The sequence below is a fragment of the Oryctolagus cuniculus genome, chromosome 8 (genome assembly GCF_051225735.1).
Source record: "Oryctolagus cuniculus isolate XC-2025 breed Fujian yellow rabbit chromosome 8, ASM5122573v1, whole genome shotgun sequence".
Taxonomy (NCBI): domain Eukaryota; kingdom Metazoa; phylum Chordata; class Mammalia; order Lagomorpha; family Leporidae; genus Oryctolagus; species Oryctolagus cuniculus.
The window spans coordinates 65,361,212-65,377,795 of NC_142874.1; the positions used below are offsets into that span (position 1 = coordinate 65,361,212).

The window sequence follows — 16,584 nt, forward strand, 5'->3', positions numbered from 1 at the left end:
TGGCATTTCTCTTGTGCACATTTCAGAATCTTTATGTTTTACTGTGGATTGTTTGACTACAATGTGTCATGGTGAGGATCTTTTCTGGTCACGTCTATTAGGAGTTCTATGTGCTTCCTATACTTGGACGTCCCTTTCTTTCTCCAAATTAGGGAAATTGTGATTATTTCACTAAAAAGGCCTCCTAATGCATTCTCTTTTTCCACACTGTCAGGAACTCCTAAGACCTGTGTGTTGGATTGTTTGATAGTATCCCATAAATCTCCAACACTTGTTTTTAGTTTTCTAATTTCTTCTTTTGTACTTGGGCCTGACCGTAAAATTTCTAGAGATTTGTCTTCTATCAACTGGTTTTTAATCCAAGCTATGTTGTTGCTTATACCCTGTCATAAGAACACTAGGAAAGACCCAGCCCGCGCCTAGCACATTTATACCATACTAGTCATGTTTCCCAGGTCTAATCTAGTAATCCTGTTTAAGAAGAAAAATGTTAGACTTCTTAGTAAATCCATGCATTTTAGTAATCATTGCATTTTTAATGTTTATTAAGATCATTTAATTCTTTGATAAGGCATCATGGAAATTTTCACTCAATATTTCTTTCAGTGGCTGCACAGTTCTTTTCTCAAAGAATGAAAAGGCCATCAGTACTTAGTATGATGTATAAAGGAAACTGTTACCATTTAGATCTATGATGATTAAAACTATGACACTAGCATCTTCTTTTATAAAAACTCTAAGGGATAAAAGACAATGAAAAAGTTATAATCATATTTCTGTAAAAAACCAAAAGAATCCATTGGAGACTGTTCCCCTGGATCAATGATAAGCATGCTAATGTGTATTTAAAATGTCTGTCTATTGAGCATCTATCATGTGCTAGACATTATGCTAGCATTTTGCATTTATTATCTCAGTATAAGAACCCTGGTAGGCAGATATTATTTCCTTTTCAAAGGAAAAAGCATGGTAAGAGTGAAATGATCCGTGCAGGGTCACACAGCTGGAAGTGGCTCAGCTGTTTCAAACCAGACCTATTCAATGCTAGAATCCCTTCTTCTGAGCAACATTGCATCTTTAGTTTGCAGAATCCATACTGTTGGCACCTCTCCCGTTTGCTGATGATAGTCATTCCGAAGTAGCCTTGATGGGTTCTGAGTGTCCTGGGATGTAAATTCATCTGGATCAGGAGGCTTGAACTCATTTACACAGCTAAATACCCTTGTACAAGTGCTTCACACATCCTAGACTTACAGCTAACGCTTACCACTGCCTGTTTTTTCCTTTTTAGTTCAAGGATCAATAATGTTCTTGATGGAAAATAAAAGTAGGATTTGAAAAATGTTACCACTATTGTTTCATTCATCAGCCTTATAATAAACCAGAGCTGTTAGCTTCCTTTATGCCCTGACTCTGACCCTAACTCAGAGTCCTTTTGGCAGTAAAATTATATGTATACTTAGAAAACTTTATATACTTTTTTAAGATGTATTCACTTATTTGAAAGGCAGAGGTCTCAGAGAGACCAAGAGAGGGGACAGCATTGTGGTATACTGGACTAAACCTCCGCCTGTGGCACCCGCATCCCATATGGGTGCCAGTTTGAGTTCCGGCTGCTCCACTTCCCATCCAGCTCTCTGCTGTGACCTGGGAAAGCTTTAGAAGATGGCCCAGGTACTTGGGCCCCTGCACCTGCACGGGAGGCCTAGAGGAAGCTCCTGGCTCCTGGCTCCTGGCTCCTGGCTTCAGAGCAGCTCAGCTCAGACCATTGTGGCCATTTGGAGAGTGAACCGGCAGATGGAAGACTTTTCTCTGTCTCTCCCACTCTCCATCCGTAACTCTACCTCTCAAATAAATAAATCCAGGAGCCTGGAACTCCAGCTATGTCTCACATATATTTCAGCCATCTTCCACTACTTTCCCAAGCACATTAGCAGGGAGCTGGCTGGGAAATGAAGCACCCAAGACTCAAACTAATGCTCTGCTGGGATGCGAGTGTCTTAACCCATTGTGCCACAATGCCAGCCCCTGGAAAACTTAGTTTAAAAGAGTATTATCCAGGGCCTGCACTGTGTGGCAGGGGTTAAAGCCCTGGTCTGCAGCGCCAGCATCCCATATGGGCACTGGCTCGAGTCACATATGCTCCACTTCTGATACAGCTCCTTGCTAATGTGCCTGAGAAAGCAGTGGAGGATGGCCTAAGTCCTAGGGATTCCTGGAAGATGCTCCTGGCTCCTGGCTTCCAATTGGCTCAGCTGTAGCCATTGCGGCCATTTGGGGGGTGAATGAGTGGATGGAAGCGCTCGCTCTCTCTCTCTCTCTGTCTCTACCTCTCTCTGTAACTCTGCCTTTCAAATAAATAAATTTTTAAACAACAACAACAACAAAGTACCTTCAAACCTAGTGGAATTTGTTAATTTTTCCAGGCCTAGAAAAGAAATGGCCATAGCCTAAATATAAGTCAGATAACCAGTGGAAAATATAGGTAACACAAAGTTCTAATAATAAAGTACCTTCTTTGAAGGTTTCTAGATGTCTTTAATGAGTAATGACAATTTTACCACTTTTAATCTGCAAAAAAATTATATTAAATTATAATTTTAAACTGTAAAGTTGTTGATACAGTATTGTGAGTAGTTGAGGCCAAAATAAGAATTTGGTATAAAAAAGAGAGACTCAATTCTACAGTAAAACTGGAGCAGAGGCCAAACTGTAAGAAAGGGAAAGAAAGCTCCCTTTGAAGCTGCTACATGGGGAAGAGACACCAGATTTGCTTCATGAAGATGGTGTATCATACTGGTAATACTCCTGAAATTGGAACGATCAGCCACATTAATGAATAAAATAACCACATTACCCTATAGTTATGCTATTTTAAAAATTCAGCCATATATAAGCCAAGCAGTAGTGAGAGTTAGCGGTACACATTGGTGACGGTACATGGTATTTTTTTCCTTTTGTTATCTTTGCTACTTAATTTAGGTTTGCTCATTTTTGTATAAAAAATAACCAGACTTATTATAAGTATTGTATATCACAAAAATACTGATTTGGAGGGTTTGCTTGCTTCAGTTTAAAATGCTTAGTCCTAACTCCATGCTCATCAAGAAACTGTGACTTAAATAATTAACTTCCCAAGCAGTGGCAAGATACAGAGTTGTTTGAATTCTTGACAGCAGTTTTCTTTGATCATAAATGCATATAACTTACCCTTACATGTGTGAATGCCTGTGTGTGTTACATAAATGTTACATGACTAAGTCCATTCTCCCTAGAATAATGCAGGGTCTAAAAGACTACAAGCAGACTATGCTGCTTATTATCCATCAGGATAGCCTCAGAGTCTAACTAATACAGGGGTCTTGAAAAAGTTCTTAAACTATGCATGGATTTCAAAAAGTTTTTTCATCAGATGTTTCAGTTCCATTTTTCATCTAACTTTTTGTAGTCCCCTAATATATTATTAGCTTTACTTTATAGGAATCCATTGACCTAAAGTTCATACTTAGAGTCTTCAGTATACTCAGAAACACACTAACTACTTTATATGAACTATTTTTATATTCTGAGGCAAAAGTCTAGTGTGCCTAACCCAACACTGGCTTAATTTGTGTACAGTAACTCCACCGCCTACTGACCTTTAATTTCTGTGTGCTCAATTTCCTCATCTGCAAACTGTGGAGACAGTAACACCTAGCTCACATCATAAGGCCTAAACAAATTATTATACGTAAAATACAGACCAGTGCCTGCTATTTAATAAGCACTTTGTAATTATCTGCAAAAGCAAGTTCCCCTAAACGCTAGCTGGAATGACAAAATTGCTATCTATCACTATGGAGATAGTGTTGGCAAAGTTACACCTAATTGGAGAGAGGGATTAATTTCAGCAAGACTTGAGTCCAGGAAACCAGACAAGAGGCTGCTGCTAAAAGTAATTATGGGAGAAATGAAGAGACCTGATCTATATGGCAAGTGGCACTGGGACCTAGAGAAGCCAAGAATATTGGGTCAGTTACTGCCATTTGGCTATGGGACTTGAAGAGATGATTCACAAGGAATTCCCATGACTGTTAACAGGGGGGAAAAAAGTATTTCCAAAATCTCAGGTACCTGTGTACATCCAAAAGGAAGTGCCCAATAAGCATCTTTTAGAACCCAGGAAAAGCTACACTGCAGACATACCAAACCAGCAACAGAGAAGAGCTGATGTCAAGGAAATGGACCAGACAACAGATTTGCTTGTGTCCTCTTTTTCAATGACCAGGCCATCAAAGCCCTTAACTGTCAGCCTCCACTAGAACACATTATCTAATGCAGTTCTTAGCATTAAAACAGAATCATACAAGGATTAGAGACTTCAACCTTGAAGTTAATTGCAAAGTTTGTTGCAGATGGCTAATGTTTCAAAGGTAGAAACTGTTTTCTAAGCAATGCGGGTGAAAACATGAACCATGAGTCCCTAGCGCCACATTTCCCATCACAGATTGCAGAACTGCCAATGATAGGGCCTTCCTTTGGCTCCTGGGGACTTAATTTCCCTAGGGAACTATTGTGGTTATTCAACTTTAAGACCTTGTAGGAAGAATCATAGTTATTTCCCTCTCGGGTCTTGCTCAGAGAAAGCAACATGGAAGTAAGCAGTCACCAAGGAGAAACAAGACAGAATAAACAAGCCTTTAGCAAAAGAGACAACTCATGTTTTCAAGAAAAGACTAGCCAAATTTCTGTAGAAATTACAAATTAGACTGGAGCCAAAAAGCTACCCTGTTGTTGCTCCTAATCGGCTTAATCAGCATGAGAAAGAATAATCCACACCAGTTTTGCTGTTCCAACCCAAAGAGGAAAGAAAGGTGCATCTCAGTATATGCTAATTTCTGCATGCAGTACAATTCAAAACTAGAAATTTCTGCATATGCCTAATGCAGTGATCTTGGACAAGTCACCTTTGTGGAATGCAGGTAATCTCTCTTCTTGCCCTTGTGTCCCAGAGCTTTGTGATCAAAGCAAGCAGTTAATGAAACCTCTCAGTTTTTTAAAGCACCTTATCAATGCAACCTTCCCATCACTCAGGAATAACATCTTGCCTCAGAAGGCTCATCAGTTTATGTTGCCAGTCAGTACCTTGCACCTAATAACCTATCACTTACTAAAGGCATACTGCGTGCCACTCTATGAACTTCCTTTCAGTATCACAACACACTAAGACTAAATTGTTATCCTCTTTTTACAGATGGGAAAATGAGGTTCATAAAGGTTAAGCGATTTGGCCAAGGTCACATGGCTTGGTAAACTGTGGTTCAGCCATCAAACCAAGGTCTCTCTAACCCTGAAGTCTATGTAGCTTCAACAGTGAGATGTTTTCTGATCCAAATTTTACCAGGTACTTCAAAATGTTAATGGGAAAATAAAATTAAATGTTTAAGTATATTTTGGTGCAAAAACTTGACTTGATAATCCCTAGTTTTTCCATATACACATTTTCTGCAAACTTGTTGAAGTACCCTCATATTCTGGAAGGAACTCCAGATGGGGAAGACTAAAATCAAACCATTATCTTTTTCAGTCTCCTCTCAGAGTTGAGCCAGAAAGCACCAATAAATCTGGGCTTTTGCACAGTTCTGATCTGTTCCCTACTGTTCTCATTTCTGATCTACACTCCAGGACAATAAACAAGCACCAACTCAGGATTACTAAATCATAATACACCTTTAACTATTTAGCCAAAAGCAGATTTCAAAAGACAGTTAAAAATGTATTGCAAAATGTACAGCATTTATTCACATACAGACAAAAAGGCACAAATTCTACTAAATAGTTCAACAAAAAAATACAGCTGTCCTCAACTAGTTTTATAAATACTTTCAAAAAGGGGGTAGAAATAAATACAGGATTGGGCCATGTAATATAAAATAGTCATCTCTACATATACTTTGTTTAATTTCTGATTTTTTACTCTTCATGCACCTTTTATTTCAACTTTAGCTGAATGGACACCAAGCTAGGCACATAGTGAAAAATCCTCTGTACAAGGTTACAAATGTAATGACAAGTCTGTCCATTTCAAAATAATTAAGATTTGTACACAACACATAAAACCCTTCATTTAAGATTTTGTGTTTATAACCTAACAAATGACATTCCAGGCAACTTTACAAAAGTTTAACTAGCCTACATTTTGACATAATACATTTGATCATAATCAAAGATATTTCTTGGTCAGGATGCACAAGGAAAGATAAAGCTTAACACAAAAAAAGAAAAGAAAAAAAAGGCCAATGGTTCTGTACTAATAGAATGCAAGTGGGTAGGCTGGCTGGTTGCTGCTTATGGCCACCTCATACAGAGTTCCCAGCATGACATGAAACTAACTTACAAAGCTATCATTATACTGTCAGAGAAACCGTGCTCTATACCATTTGCATTTTGAAGCAGGAATAAAAAGTGGACTTTTTATTTTTTGTGTGTTTTGTTTTTGTGTGGGCTTTTTTATTTTTTTTGTTTTTGTTTTGTTTTGTTTTTGGTTCAGCATAACTTGGAACATTTGAAAGCTTTTCAACCTAAACATGGGGAAAAACAGGTAAGGCATTACTTTTGCACAAAACTAGCATTCCTAATAGTGCAAATGAATCTGGTACCTCTTAAAATGGTGAGAGGTCATACATTTACTAGATTAATTTAGATTTTCTCTCTATGGCTTGACAAATTATTCTTCTATAAATTCTACTCTCACCCAGAGCTGTTACTGTAGTCAAAAGATAACTGTAGAGTCCAACCTTCTCCTATATCCAGCAAAAGGTTTTTGCTCTTATGCAAAAAAAAAAAAAATCTCATTTTTAAATTATGCTACAAGTGAATGTACAACTTGGATTCATAAGAACCTCCTAATATTTGTAGCAACAAGCTGATCTGGACAGCAGTCTTTCAAACTGAGCCCCATAGCTCAAAAATAGTCAATCTAAAAACCTGGGTCATTCTTTCACCTCCCCTGAATTAGCTACTAAAATGTACTCAAAAGTTAAGACTTGGTTTGAGAATGTCATACATACAACGGGGATGCATCAGATCTGTTATCTGATCATCTGGTAAAACTTGCATAGCAAGATGGAATTCAATAAGCCTTTTTTGTTGTTGACGATCATCTGGAAGACTTGAAAGTTAACTACAGAACTCAAAGCATTTATGCATTAGGTATTAGAATGTCCCTGCCACATGGAAACAGATGTAAAAATGAATCAAGAATCTGGGTACTGCTATTAACAAACTAAGGGGTAATTTAGGGGAAGTCGGGCTCATTCCAAATGCCCATAATGCTATTTAAACTTTCCTTCTGTTAAGTTTGATTCACAACTACATTGAATTCCAAAGAAAATTAACAGGACCTTAACGCTATCCACTGTCTTAATACATACGCACTACATTGAGTGCAAAAAACAACATTGTACTCAAATTTAATGCTAAATTTATTATTGCTGATAACTTACTATTTATTGCCATTTGCAATTAGAAAGTCCAAGTTACGAATTAGAGTTTAGAACTCTGACTCCAGAAAACTATTCAAGGGTACACATCAATCTCATTCCTGTATAACCTTGGTCAATGGTAAGAGCTTATCGCAACTTATTGCCTTTCTATTGTTTTGAAATATAACCTATTTTATTTTTTCTTTTTTTTTTCTTTTCTTGTTTTCCTTTTTCTTAAGGAATCCGTTCATGTTGGAAGCCCGGATTCCCCAACATACACACTAGAGACTGGCTCTGGGAAGTATGAGTAACCAGAGTCTCGAAGTTCATCGCTTAAACTTGAATAGCCATTGTGCTGCTGGAAGCCAGACGGCCAGGTATTGGCAATGGCCAGGGAAATCCCAAGCTGGCCCAAGAGCCAACAGTTAGGGAGGAGGAAGGTCAAGAGGACTGGTAGAAACTGGACCTTAACTGCCCTTTCTCAGAGATAGAACCCTCCTAACAGCTTCACACTCCATCAGTTCTGCACCCACAACCCACTCAGGCGCATCAGGCAGCAGGACGTTGCAACATTCACCCTAACCCTCCGAGCCGCAGCAGCTCTACCCTGTCCCTTCAGCAATTCCAACCATGACCATCGTTTAAATTCTCTTGCTTGGCTGCTGCGTCTACACGTGAGTTTCCCCAGTGTTAGTGAAGCTTCAGAGCTGCTGCCTGCATACTATCATGCAACAAAAAATAGCCTTGCGGGCCAAATCGATTTCAAGATCTACCGCAGTCCTAGCAAATAAGCTTTACGGGCTACAAATGGTACGTAAGGGTGTCTCAAGAACCACATCTGATTCCGTATATTCAGGTTACCAAGAGTTTGTGCTTTGGGAAGAATGCAGAGAGCAATGAAACTTCAGGAGGCTTACTGAAGCCTTGCTCTCTTAAAAACTTAATTCATTCTTGTTTTAGTGTTTAGTTCAGGTTCTCCTCTTAGCAGTGTCTTATGGTTACAATCTACTCTTCTGTTTCCTCAACAAGTTGCAAATAACACAAACTTCTCACAACAATGATTTCTAAATGACTCTGGAAAAAAAAAAAATTCAATCTGAATTGCAAGTCAATGTGTTTGTGTAGCTCAGGAGTACCAGGTTTCTGCTTGTCCCCTGCATCAGAGCTCCCCCCAGCACACCCAGTGCCAAGTCCGCCGGGCTCCCAGGCCATCCCTGTCTCCTCAGGAGGCCAGGATGCTCCTCCGGATAATGTCTGTCCTCCTGCCGATGGTGCTGCTGGCGTGGAGACACTTCTTTTCTGATGCCTCACTCTCTGAGTCACTCATTTCCACATCGGGGACATACCCGTCATTCTCACTGTCGGGTTTTAACTTGCTTTTTGCCCTTTCCTTGGCTGGAACTCGGCCGAGGCCCAAGTATGGGTAGTCTGAGTGCTGGTGGCAGGCCCCCTCGTGGGCCTCTCCCTGCTGTTGCCGCTCCCCCTTCTTTGGAATCCGGAATCCTCCCCAGTTCTTCACTGGGCTGGCAGGCGTTGTAGGCACTTTGACTGCAGTCTGATTATAGTTCACTTTGATTAGGGAGCCATTGCACTTGGGCACCATCTCCTTCCTCATGCCGGGTGCTGACTGCCCTGCTCCAGCGGAAATGGCAGCTCTCGTGTTGTCCAGATGCCTCTGGGACACGTCTGTGGACCTGAGAGGCTTGTGACTCTGTTTAAAAGGTTTGTCCTTTAAGTCTCCTTTAATGAGATCACAATGGAAACGATTGTCTCTTCTCTTCCCGTGGTCTGGTGTCACTACCCCATTTTTCTGTTGTGCTGACGATATGAGACGTGCTTCTGCAAAGGTCTTTTCAAAGCTCAAAAAGCTCTCCGGGACCACAATCCCCTCCCGCCTACCACACGGGTCTGGCTGCTTGAGCACAGCTTTGCCTTCGCTCCCAGTGCTGTTGGGCAGTGCATCTCGCTTGTGGGGCTTTTTCAGTGAGTGAACCAAGGAAGTACCCATTTGTTTTCTGAAGAACGCAGAATGCCACTTCAAGTCTTCTATCTTAGGAGCATCAGGCCCCACAGAAGGACTGTTAAACAAAAGCATGTTTTCCAGTGAGGAGGAGGCGCAGGAAGAAGAAGGCACACCTGTGAATATAAAAGCACAAATACAGAAGAATTACAACAGAGGCGCATCCAAAGGAGTTAAACTCTAGACCCTTTGGGTAGACCAACTGATACGAACTTTCCCGCCCAGCAGTTCAATATGCCGCCACCAGTCCGTCAAAATTCAGTTTTTATCCTATCTCAAGCTGATGACCTGCCTTGGAAATTTTCCATTCAGTCTGCATTAGGAAACTTTGTTTTTCTAAAACAGCTGAGGCTCACCTAAGTTTTCAGGTTTTCAAGGAATACATTTTCCTTCAAACAAAGTAACTGATCGTCTAAGGGAAATCCCTGCAGAACACATCAGGTGGGCAGCGGCTGCCTCTCCTCCCTCTCCCCAGGTGCAAAGCAGCAACTGCTCCAGGGGCCACAGCTGCTGTGTCCGGACCCCTTCTCCCCAGGGAAACTGACAGCACCAAAAAGGCAGGGAGGAGGACCACTACATTTAGTTTCTTTCTCCAGTGTCTACACCCTGGCAGGGTTATTTTGAGGATAAATACGTGTAAATACATAAAATGAGCAAACATGTCTAAAAGTTGATACATAACGTTCTCAAATTTACAGGATTTGTCTGAATTGTCATCCACCTTGAGGGTAAGTTAAATTCTTCATCTAAATCTCACAGTGGAACCTAGTCAAAGGTCACGTTTCGTGAACTATTACTAATCCACATCTCCTGAAAAGTACGCTGACATTTCCTGTTCTTTTTCACTGGTTCCGAATGCTGGTCATGATCCACAGAAGTCATCTCACAACTCACTGAAGAATCATCACCTCCCATTGCAAACACACAGGTGACTTCCTGACACACCAGAATGCATCAGAAGCACCGAGAACCTCAAGCGCATCCACAGAGCAGCTCTCGTGTGTTCTCTCTGATACTAAAGTACGAAACACCAAAAAACAAGGCGAGGCGGGAGCCCATTCAAGAACTCGCTGCTCATCAGACAAGGCCACTGCAAGCAAACAAGAGAACACAGGTAGAGACTCAATACAGAACTGCCATTATCACAAGGGCGGGTTCCTTCACAATCTGCAGGTTTGGAAATGTCTGCTTTCTCAAGAACCAATCATTAGAGTCAACCTCCTGCCACACCCAATACGCTGCTTTTTCGGAATCATCTCCCATGGAAAACAGGTAAGGAAGGGCTAACATTTTCTTGTCTCAGAAGAGCCTCTGCCTCAGGGCTTCCATTAGCTCTGTTCCCACTGAAGACCTCAGCACAATGCCCCTAGCGCGCTCTCAGAATCACACACAGAGTTCAAGCCATGGATCCTGATTGACAACACATGTGAGTCCCAACCACCTGCTCCTTCACTTAGGCTCCTCTACCTTCCAAGACGGGGACAGACTTCAGGCATGAATAAGAACACAACTGAAGGGACAGTCTGCAATGGAGAAACCAGGCATCCCAAAGGGTATCGACCGCCTTCCCTGTAGCATCTCACGGGAAGGATCATGTCCCTTGCAACTGATCACATGTAGTATGCTTCTTATCCCACAATGAAGGCAAGATTTTTCTTTCCTTCTGAGTGCAGATCTACATTACACCTCTAACACAAAACACTTCCGAATGCTGTTAAGAATCTCGTTCAACTCACTCAAGTAAAAACCTCAGTCTTGAAATGCAAAAAGCTGCCTTCAATAGCCATGAAAAATGATTCATGTGAAATCAGACAGACATGCCCTTTCCAGCTTATTTTTTAGGTAATCATTCATTACGCAACAAGAGTCACAGAAAACACCTCCAATGGTGCGACTCCACACACAGCTCGCATTAATGATCCAGGCGACATCAGCTTGGCATCTGCTGGCTGCGACTGAGTGGTCTGCACCAACCTTCCTTGTGGGTTGTTCACATGAGGATACAAAAGGTTTACCAAAAAAAAAAAAAAAGACCCCATTTATTTGTATTCAAGTAGGAATAATGATGAGATGAAGTTTAAAACAATCTGACTCAACCTGCTTTTACATGTGACACCCTTCTTAGAAACATTTACTACAGCTAAACCCCAAGTTCCAGCTAAAGATATGCACTTGATACATTTGGAAAATATTTAATATTGGGAAGAAAATATCTAGGATATCAGTAAGTTAATGAAAACTTCAAAAATGTTCAAAACTCTCTAGGCCTTCTCTTACTGTTCAGCTGACCAAGACACTCAGAGATACGTGTTTAGTTATAAACTAGAATTTGTATTTCAATGGAAAGGTTTTAACACCACCTTACTATTTCATGTCTCATAATAGTGTAAGTACCAGGACAAAAGGCCACAAACACAGAAAAAGGGAGTGAGCAATCCACTGTGACTCTACCCACGCAAGCCCCAAGGCAGGAGAGCCACCCTCCCTCTCTCCTCTCCACTGAAGTCAGCCTAAGACCTCAGGACGCCACGATCCTGCCTACCCATGCTCCACAGCTCTCACTGAGACCCATCTGGGGGGAAGGGGTTCACGTCCTGTGAGGCAATTTAAGCATCAAGATTCTAAACCACATGTCTCTGACAGACCAAAGGAATCCCAGAGAGGTTCCACAACTTGCCCAACTGTGCACTTGATCTCTGAGAAACTAATGGGTTCTCCAGAGCAGGCAAGCTCCCCGGTTTTCCTTTCCTTGTTTGGTTTTGCTTTGTTTGTTTGTATGCCTAGCCCAGAGCCTGAAAAATAAATAAAGACTTGGTGCTCAGTCTCAGAAATACTCATAATTCTGTCAACATAACCTAAGTAATGAACCTGTGCCTTAAGTGCACAGTCTTACCTACAGGTTATCAAAGTATACCCAAAGGCTAGATAATCATCCAATCTGTTTAGCTATCACCATGATATACTTATCAAGTGCTTTGTAGAGCATGTCAGCTTCATTTGAATCTCACAACAGTTGCTACAGCCAACTTGAGATATTATTTCCATTTATATAAGGAAATTGGGGGACAAAGTGGACTTGTGTTGGTCAAGATTAGAGAAGATTGAATTCCACCCATGCTTGAGGCAAAATTCACAGCTCTCTCCCCCATACCATGATGCCCCAAATGCCTACAATTACTCCTTAAATATAAAAGTCTATGCTTCTTAAATTCTTCTACAGGATAGTTTTTAAATATTAAGCAAGAGATTTTTTTTCCCCCTTAACAGTGTCAAGGTGTACAACCCCCTGCCCTATATTTTGACCTACAGGGCTTGGTGCATACCTGAAACTCTTTCTTGCTCCAAGAGCTTAGTGTAAAGATTGAATATCTGTTCCTGGACTTTGCACACAGATCGTTTAATCTTTTCCCTGCGGGTCACCATATAAGTGAGGTTCCGAACCTAGAATGTAGAGAATAAAGATTCTAAGTAAGCAATACATTATAACAGTGCTTCGGTACTCTTAATTTTCTTTACCTGGAAGAAATTGGTCTTACTAGGGTCTCAGCAGACGTTTGAAATGAAAGCGTACTTTAAGCATTGTATCCAATCTCTCATCTCCTCTTGGGCAGGTAACAAGGACACCGCATATAACCCTCAAAGTGGGCGGCAACGACATAGCCAAGAATCAGACTGGAAGGAACCCCTACAGAGCCTCAGAAAACACTCTGCCTGCAACACACCCAGGCCAGGTGGGAGGGCCAGTGGCCTGCTGCCTCTTGCCAGAGGACTCTGCTGCCCATCATCAGTACCTTCATCCCATGAACTCTACCATCAATGGCTTTGCAGCAGTCCCAAAGCCACCTCTGCTGCCCTTTACCGAGCATCTTCTGAAGTTTGCACTCACTAAGCACAGGTCAAGGACCATCAGAGAAGCGAGCTCTGCCCAGGGCCCACCAGAAGGCCCAGAGGTCACAAGAACCCAAGCAAGCTGAACACTGACGTGCCCGGAGCCGGCTCTCAGAGATGTCTGAACGTCTAGGGAACTTGAACTTCCTTGGCTTTGCCCATAGTTCCCGCGTGCTCTCTCTGCACCACCACTTGAGAAACTGCTATTGACTGCCCTCTTCCTCTGCCACTTTCAATCAAAAAGAGCCAAGTACTAACAGCTCCATTTGCATCTGACATGCCTTCTTCAGATTGCTGGCACATGGTCACTAACCAGTACTCCGTCATCAGCACGTACATTCAGTCCCCACCATTAAAATCGCCTGCCACCACTCAATGCAACAACAGAGTGTAAAGAGTCAGTCACTAAACCCCATTAGCATCCTTCAGTCCTGGGATTTTCCTGTTGATAAAGCCAACAAGGTGCCATGGGCCTGAAAACACAAAGTCAAGACACACCAGATGACATGGAAGAGACACAATCCCACTGTGCGTCAGGAAGATGGAGACCATGAAATCATCGCAGCAGCAGCGTATCCCCCTGGGCTGCCACTGTCCATAGCAAACCCTCTCCTAAAAGCCCTACCCTACTATCCTTGGGAGCAATGCTTCCTCCTGCCGGCTCATCTTCCACAGGAGAAGTGCTACTAAGGTTACCAACCTTTCTCCTGTGACAGTGAGGACACCAAGAAGCCACACACACGTAACCTCAACTTCACACACTGGCTTAAGTACAGGCACTTCTGCAAGGTGTTCAGGCTTCCCTCAGCCTAACCAGTGCCCTCGTGTACCAGGGAGCTAAGAGAAGCCCAGGGCTGGCTTTCCCACTTGCATCCTGCACTGCTTCCTGGCCCGAAGAAGGAAAATGCCACATCAAGCTTCACCTGACCCTAACCAGTTCACTGTCAGTACCCCCTGTGTTATTTTCTACACCAATTCCTTCTATTACTAACATTCGTTGTTAAAAATGTTATTTTTAATTAAAGAATTCAGAAGGAAATCTCTGTCTCAGTAAATTCCATGTTGGTGTCACTGGGCTTGGCTGAGGTGCCTTCTTTTCTGGCAGCCATACACAGCAAGCCAGGAAGTGGGAGCCCTTTACAGAAACACTGAACAGTGTGGCTGTGGAGGCAGCTGACACACTTGTCCTGTTTGGTTTGGGAAACAGAAAGACAAGAGGTCAGAACTATGGAAACAGGAACTGCAAACTATTACATGCCAAGAGTGGAGAGGCTGTCCTGTGAGAGGTCTGGCAGATACACCTCACTGACCTGAGGTTATCCATGAACATGGGACACAGGGAGGCCACAAAAGCTGAACTTTGTGTATGATCCAAGGTTAGTTTGGGTGGCTTCAACAATTTCCCCAGAGGAAGGCCTCACCGTGGCTGTTAAGTGGAAAAGTCTCATTTCTATTGCCCATGATCTCTGATGGGGAATACCTAACTATAAACCTAAAAAGCCCAGGAACAAATCCAGCATCTCCTGACTAATCCAGTGCTGGCTGACCACAGATCAGAACAGTGAGCACCCTAAACCTGACACCCCCCTCCTTTTGCACAAAACAACTTTTTCTCTTCCTGGAGCCGGGCTGACCATCTACCACCCTGCAAGTACACCCTTCCTGTACACTGCTCAAACACACCCCCCCCCCACTTCAGCTTCTCCCAACTGCCAGGGATGAGGTTCCCCTACCCAAAGAAAGCACAGCTCACAGCGCACCCTCACACCATGTTAAACCCTCACTCACACTCCCCCTCAACAGTGGTTCCCAAACAGAATGCTGATGCCAACACTCTGCATTTCCACTAAGTTTCCAGGCAAATGTTGCTGCCGGTCACGGCCTCCATCCTGAGAACCACTGCTCTACGGAATGGGTTTTCTTGGATCCTGAACGCTGCTTGCAACACTAAAGCTTAGCATGCCTGTTGTTCAGGAGACAACTGTAGCTGCCATCAGATTCTCAAAGGTGACCGTTCCGCTGAGTGGTGAGTACCAGGACTGCACCCCAGGACTTGGCCTATCCCTCGGCACCTGCCAAGAGCACAGGGAGGGGTAGCATGTCTCTAGCTGAACAAATACTCATTTGCTGCACTCACACTTCTAAATGCATCTTTTTAAGAAAAGGCAGTATTTAAGGAAAGGGATCCCGGCAGAGAGCGAAGAGGCAGCTTAGGAACTTGCCATGGCCAGCTGCCACACCAGTCACCATGTCTTCTTAAGGCTGAGGGTTCAAAAACCTCCTGAACCCATTCCTGTCACCTGACTTCCTGATCCAGAACTGCACCCAGGTGTGCCAGCGCTCCAAGGTGTTCTTCTGCAGCAAAGAGCAATCCCGCAGTTGCCTGCCTTTCTGATGAAAACACCCCTTCTCTTTGGGAAGGCCACATGTGCAGATTAACTGGGTTTTGAGTGTCTGCCATGAAGTGATACTGTGTGAATTAGGCAGAACTCATCTGACTTGAGCAAACAAGTTAGTAGCTCGTCCTTTATGTGCTTGTATTGTCATCTCTGCCCTGATGAGCCCTTGGCCTGATACTCATCGTTTACACTTACAAATAACTGTGCCACTCTCTAGGTCACGGCCAGGATTTTGGTTTTGTTTTTAAAAGCCTCAACTTTCACAGGCCTCGGTGGCAAATTTTGAGCAACAGACTTCCCATTCATTGTAGTAAGACCCTTTTAAACTGACACTAAATTCCCTAAGAATTCCCTAAGTTGTTTAACAAAATAAATTCAATGCCACACACACACACACACACACACAAATCCTGATTTATTCCCTGTTTCTCATACATCATTGGTGTTGTTCTACTTAAAAAGCAACAGCAGTGACTCCAAAAAATGTTTACAATTTAATTATATGTGTATGTTAATCTGAGTAACTTAAATACAGAAAAGAGTTAGTACACCACAAGCATTTTCTACATTTTTATTTTGTGGTGATTGTGAGACAAACACAGTCCAAACATTAAACTTCTCGTCCTCCCCTCCCAAACACTATCTGACTCCACAGCTCATGCAGCCCAATTACAGCAGTTGTCAGGTTGGCACGATGGCGTCTCACCCGAGTTCCAGTTTACCCTCCTGAATCCCTTTCTCATCATTTAAAAAATAAATAAACCCACATGCGATTGAGACGCGAGGTCTTCTTTACACTCACCAGCAGGGGGCA

At 42.5% G+C, this 16,584-nt stretch overlaps 1 protein-coding gene and 1 long non-coding RNA gene across 19 annotated transcripts in view; one reads left to right on the top strand and one right to left on the bottom strand.

The window, feature by feature from the left end:
- Positions 1 to 5,754: 5,754 nt before the first annotated feature.
- The window catches only part of JADE1 (jade family PHD finger 1), a 63,120-nt gene continuing 52,290 nt past the window's right edge, over positions 5,755 to 16,584 (bottom strand). For 14 of the 18 annotated variants that reach the window (XM_051819883.3, XM_017347570.4, XM_070047587.2 and 11 more), the window contains 2 exons: positions 12,807 to 12,924; positions 5,755 to 9,599 (listed from right to left, as the gene is read on the bottom strand). In XM_051819883.3, the coding sequence (XP_051675843.1) occupies positions 8,686 to 9,599; positions 12,807 to 12,924 (1,032 nt within the window). In that variant the 3' untranslated portion in view covers positions 5,755 to 8,685. The remainder of the gene's footprint in view (positions 9,600 to 12,806; positions 12,925 to 16,584) is intronic. The other 4 variants (XM_089302488.1, XM_089302490.1, XM_089302487.1 and 1 more) reach the window with 1 other exon arrangement.
- Positions 6,486 to 14,410, top strand: LOC138843485 (uncharacterized). Its single transcript, XR_016211966.1, has 2 exons — positions 6,486 to 10,755; positions 13,095 to 14,410. It is a non-coding gene; the product is annotated as an uncharacterized LOC138843485 (long non-coding RNA).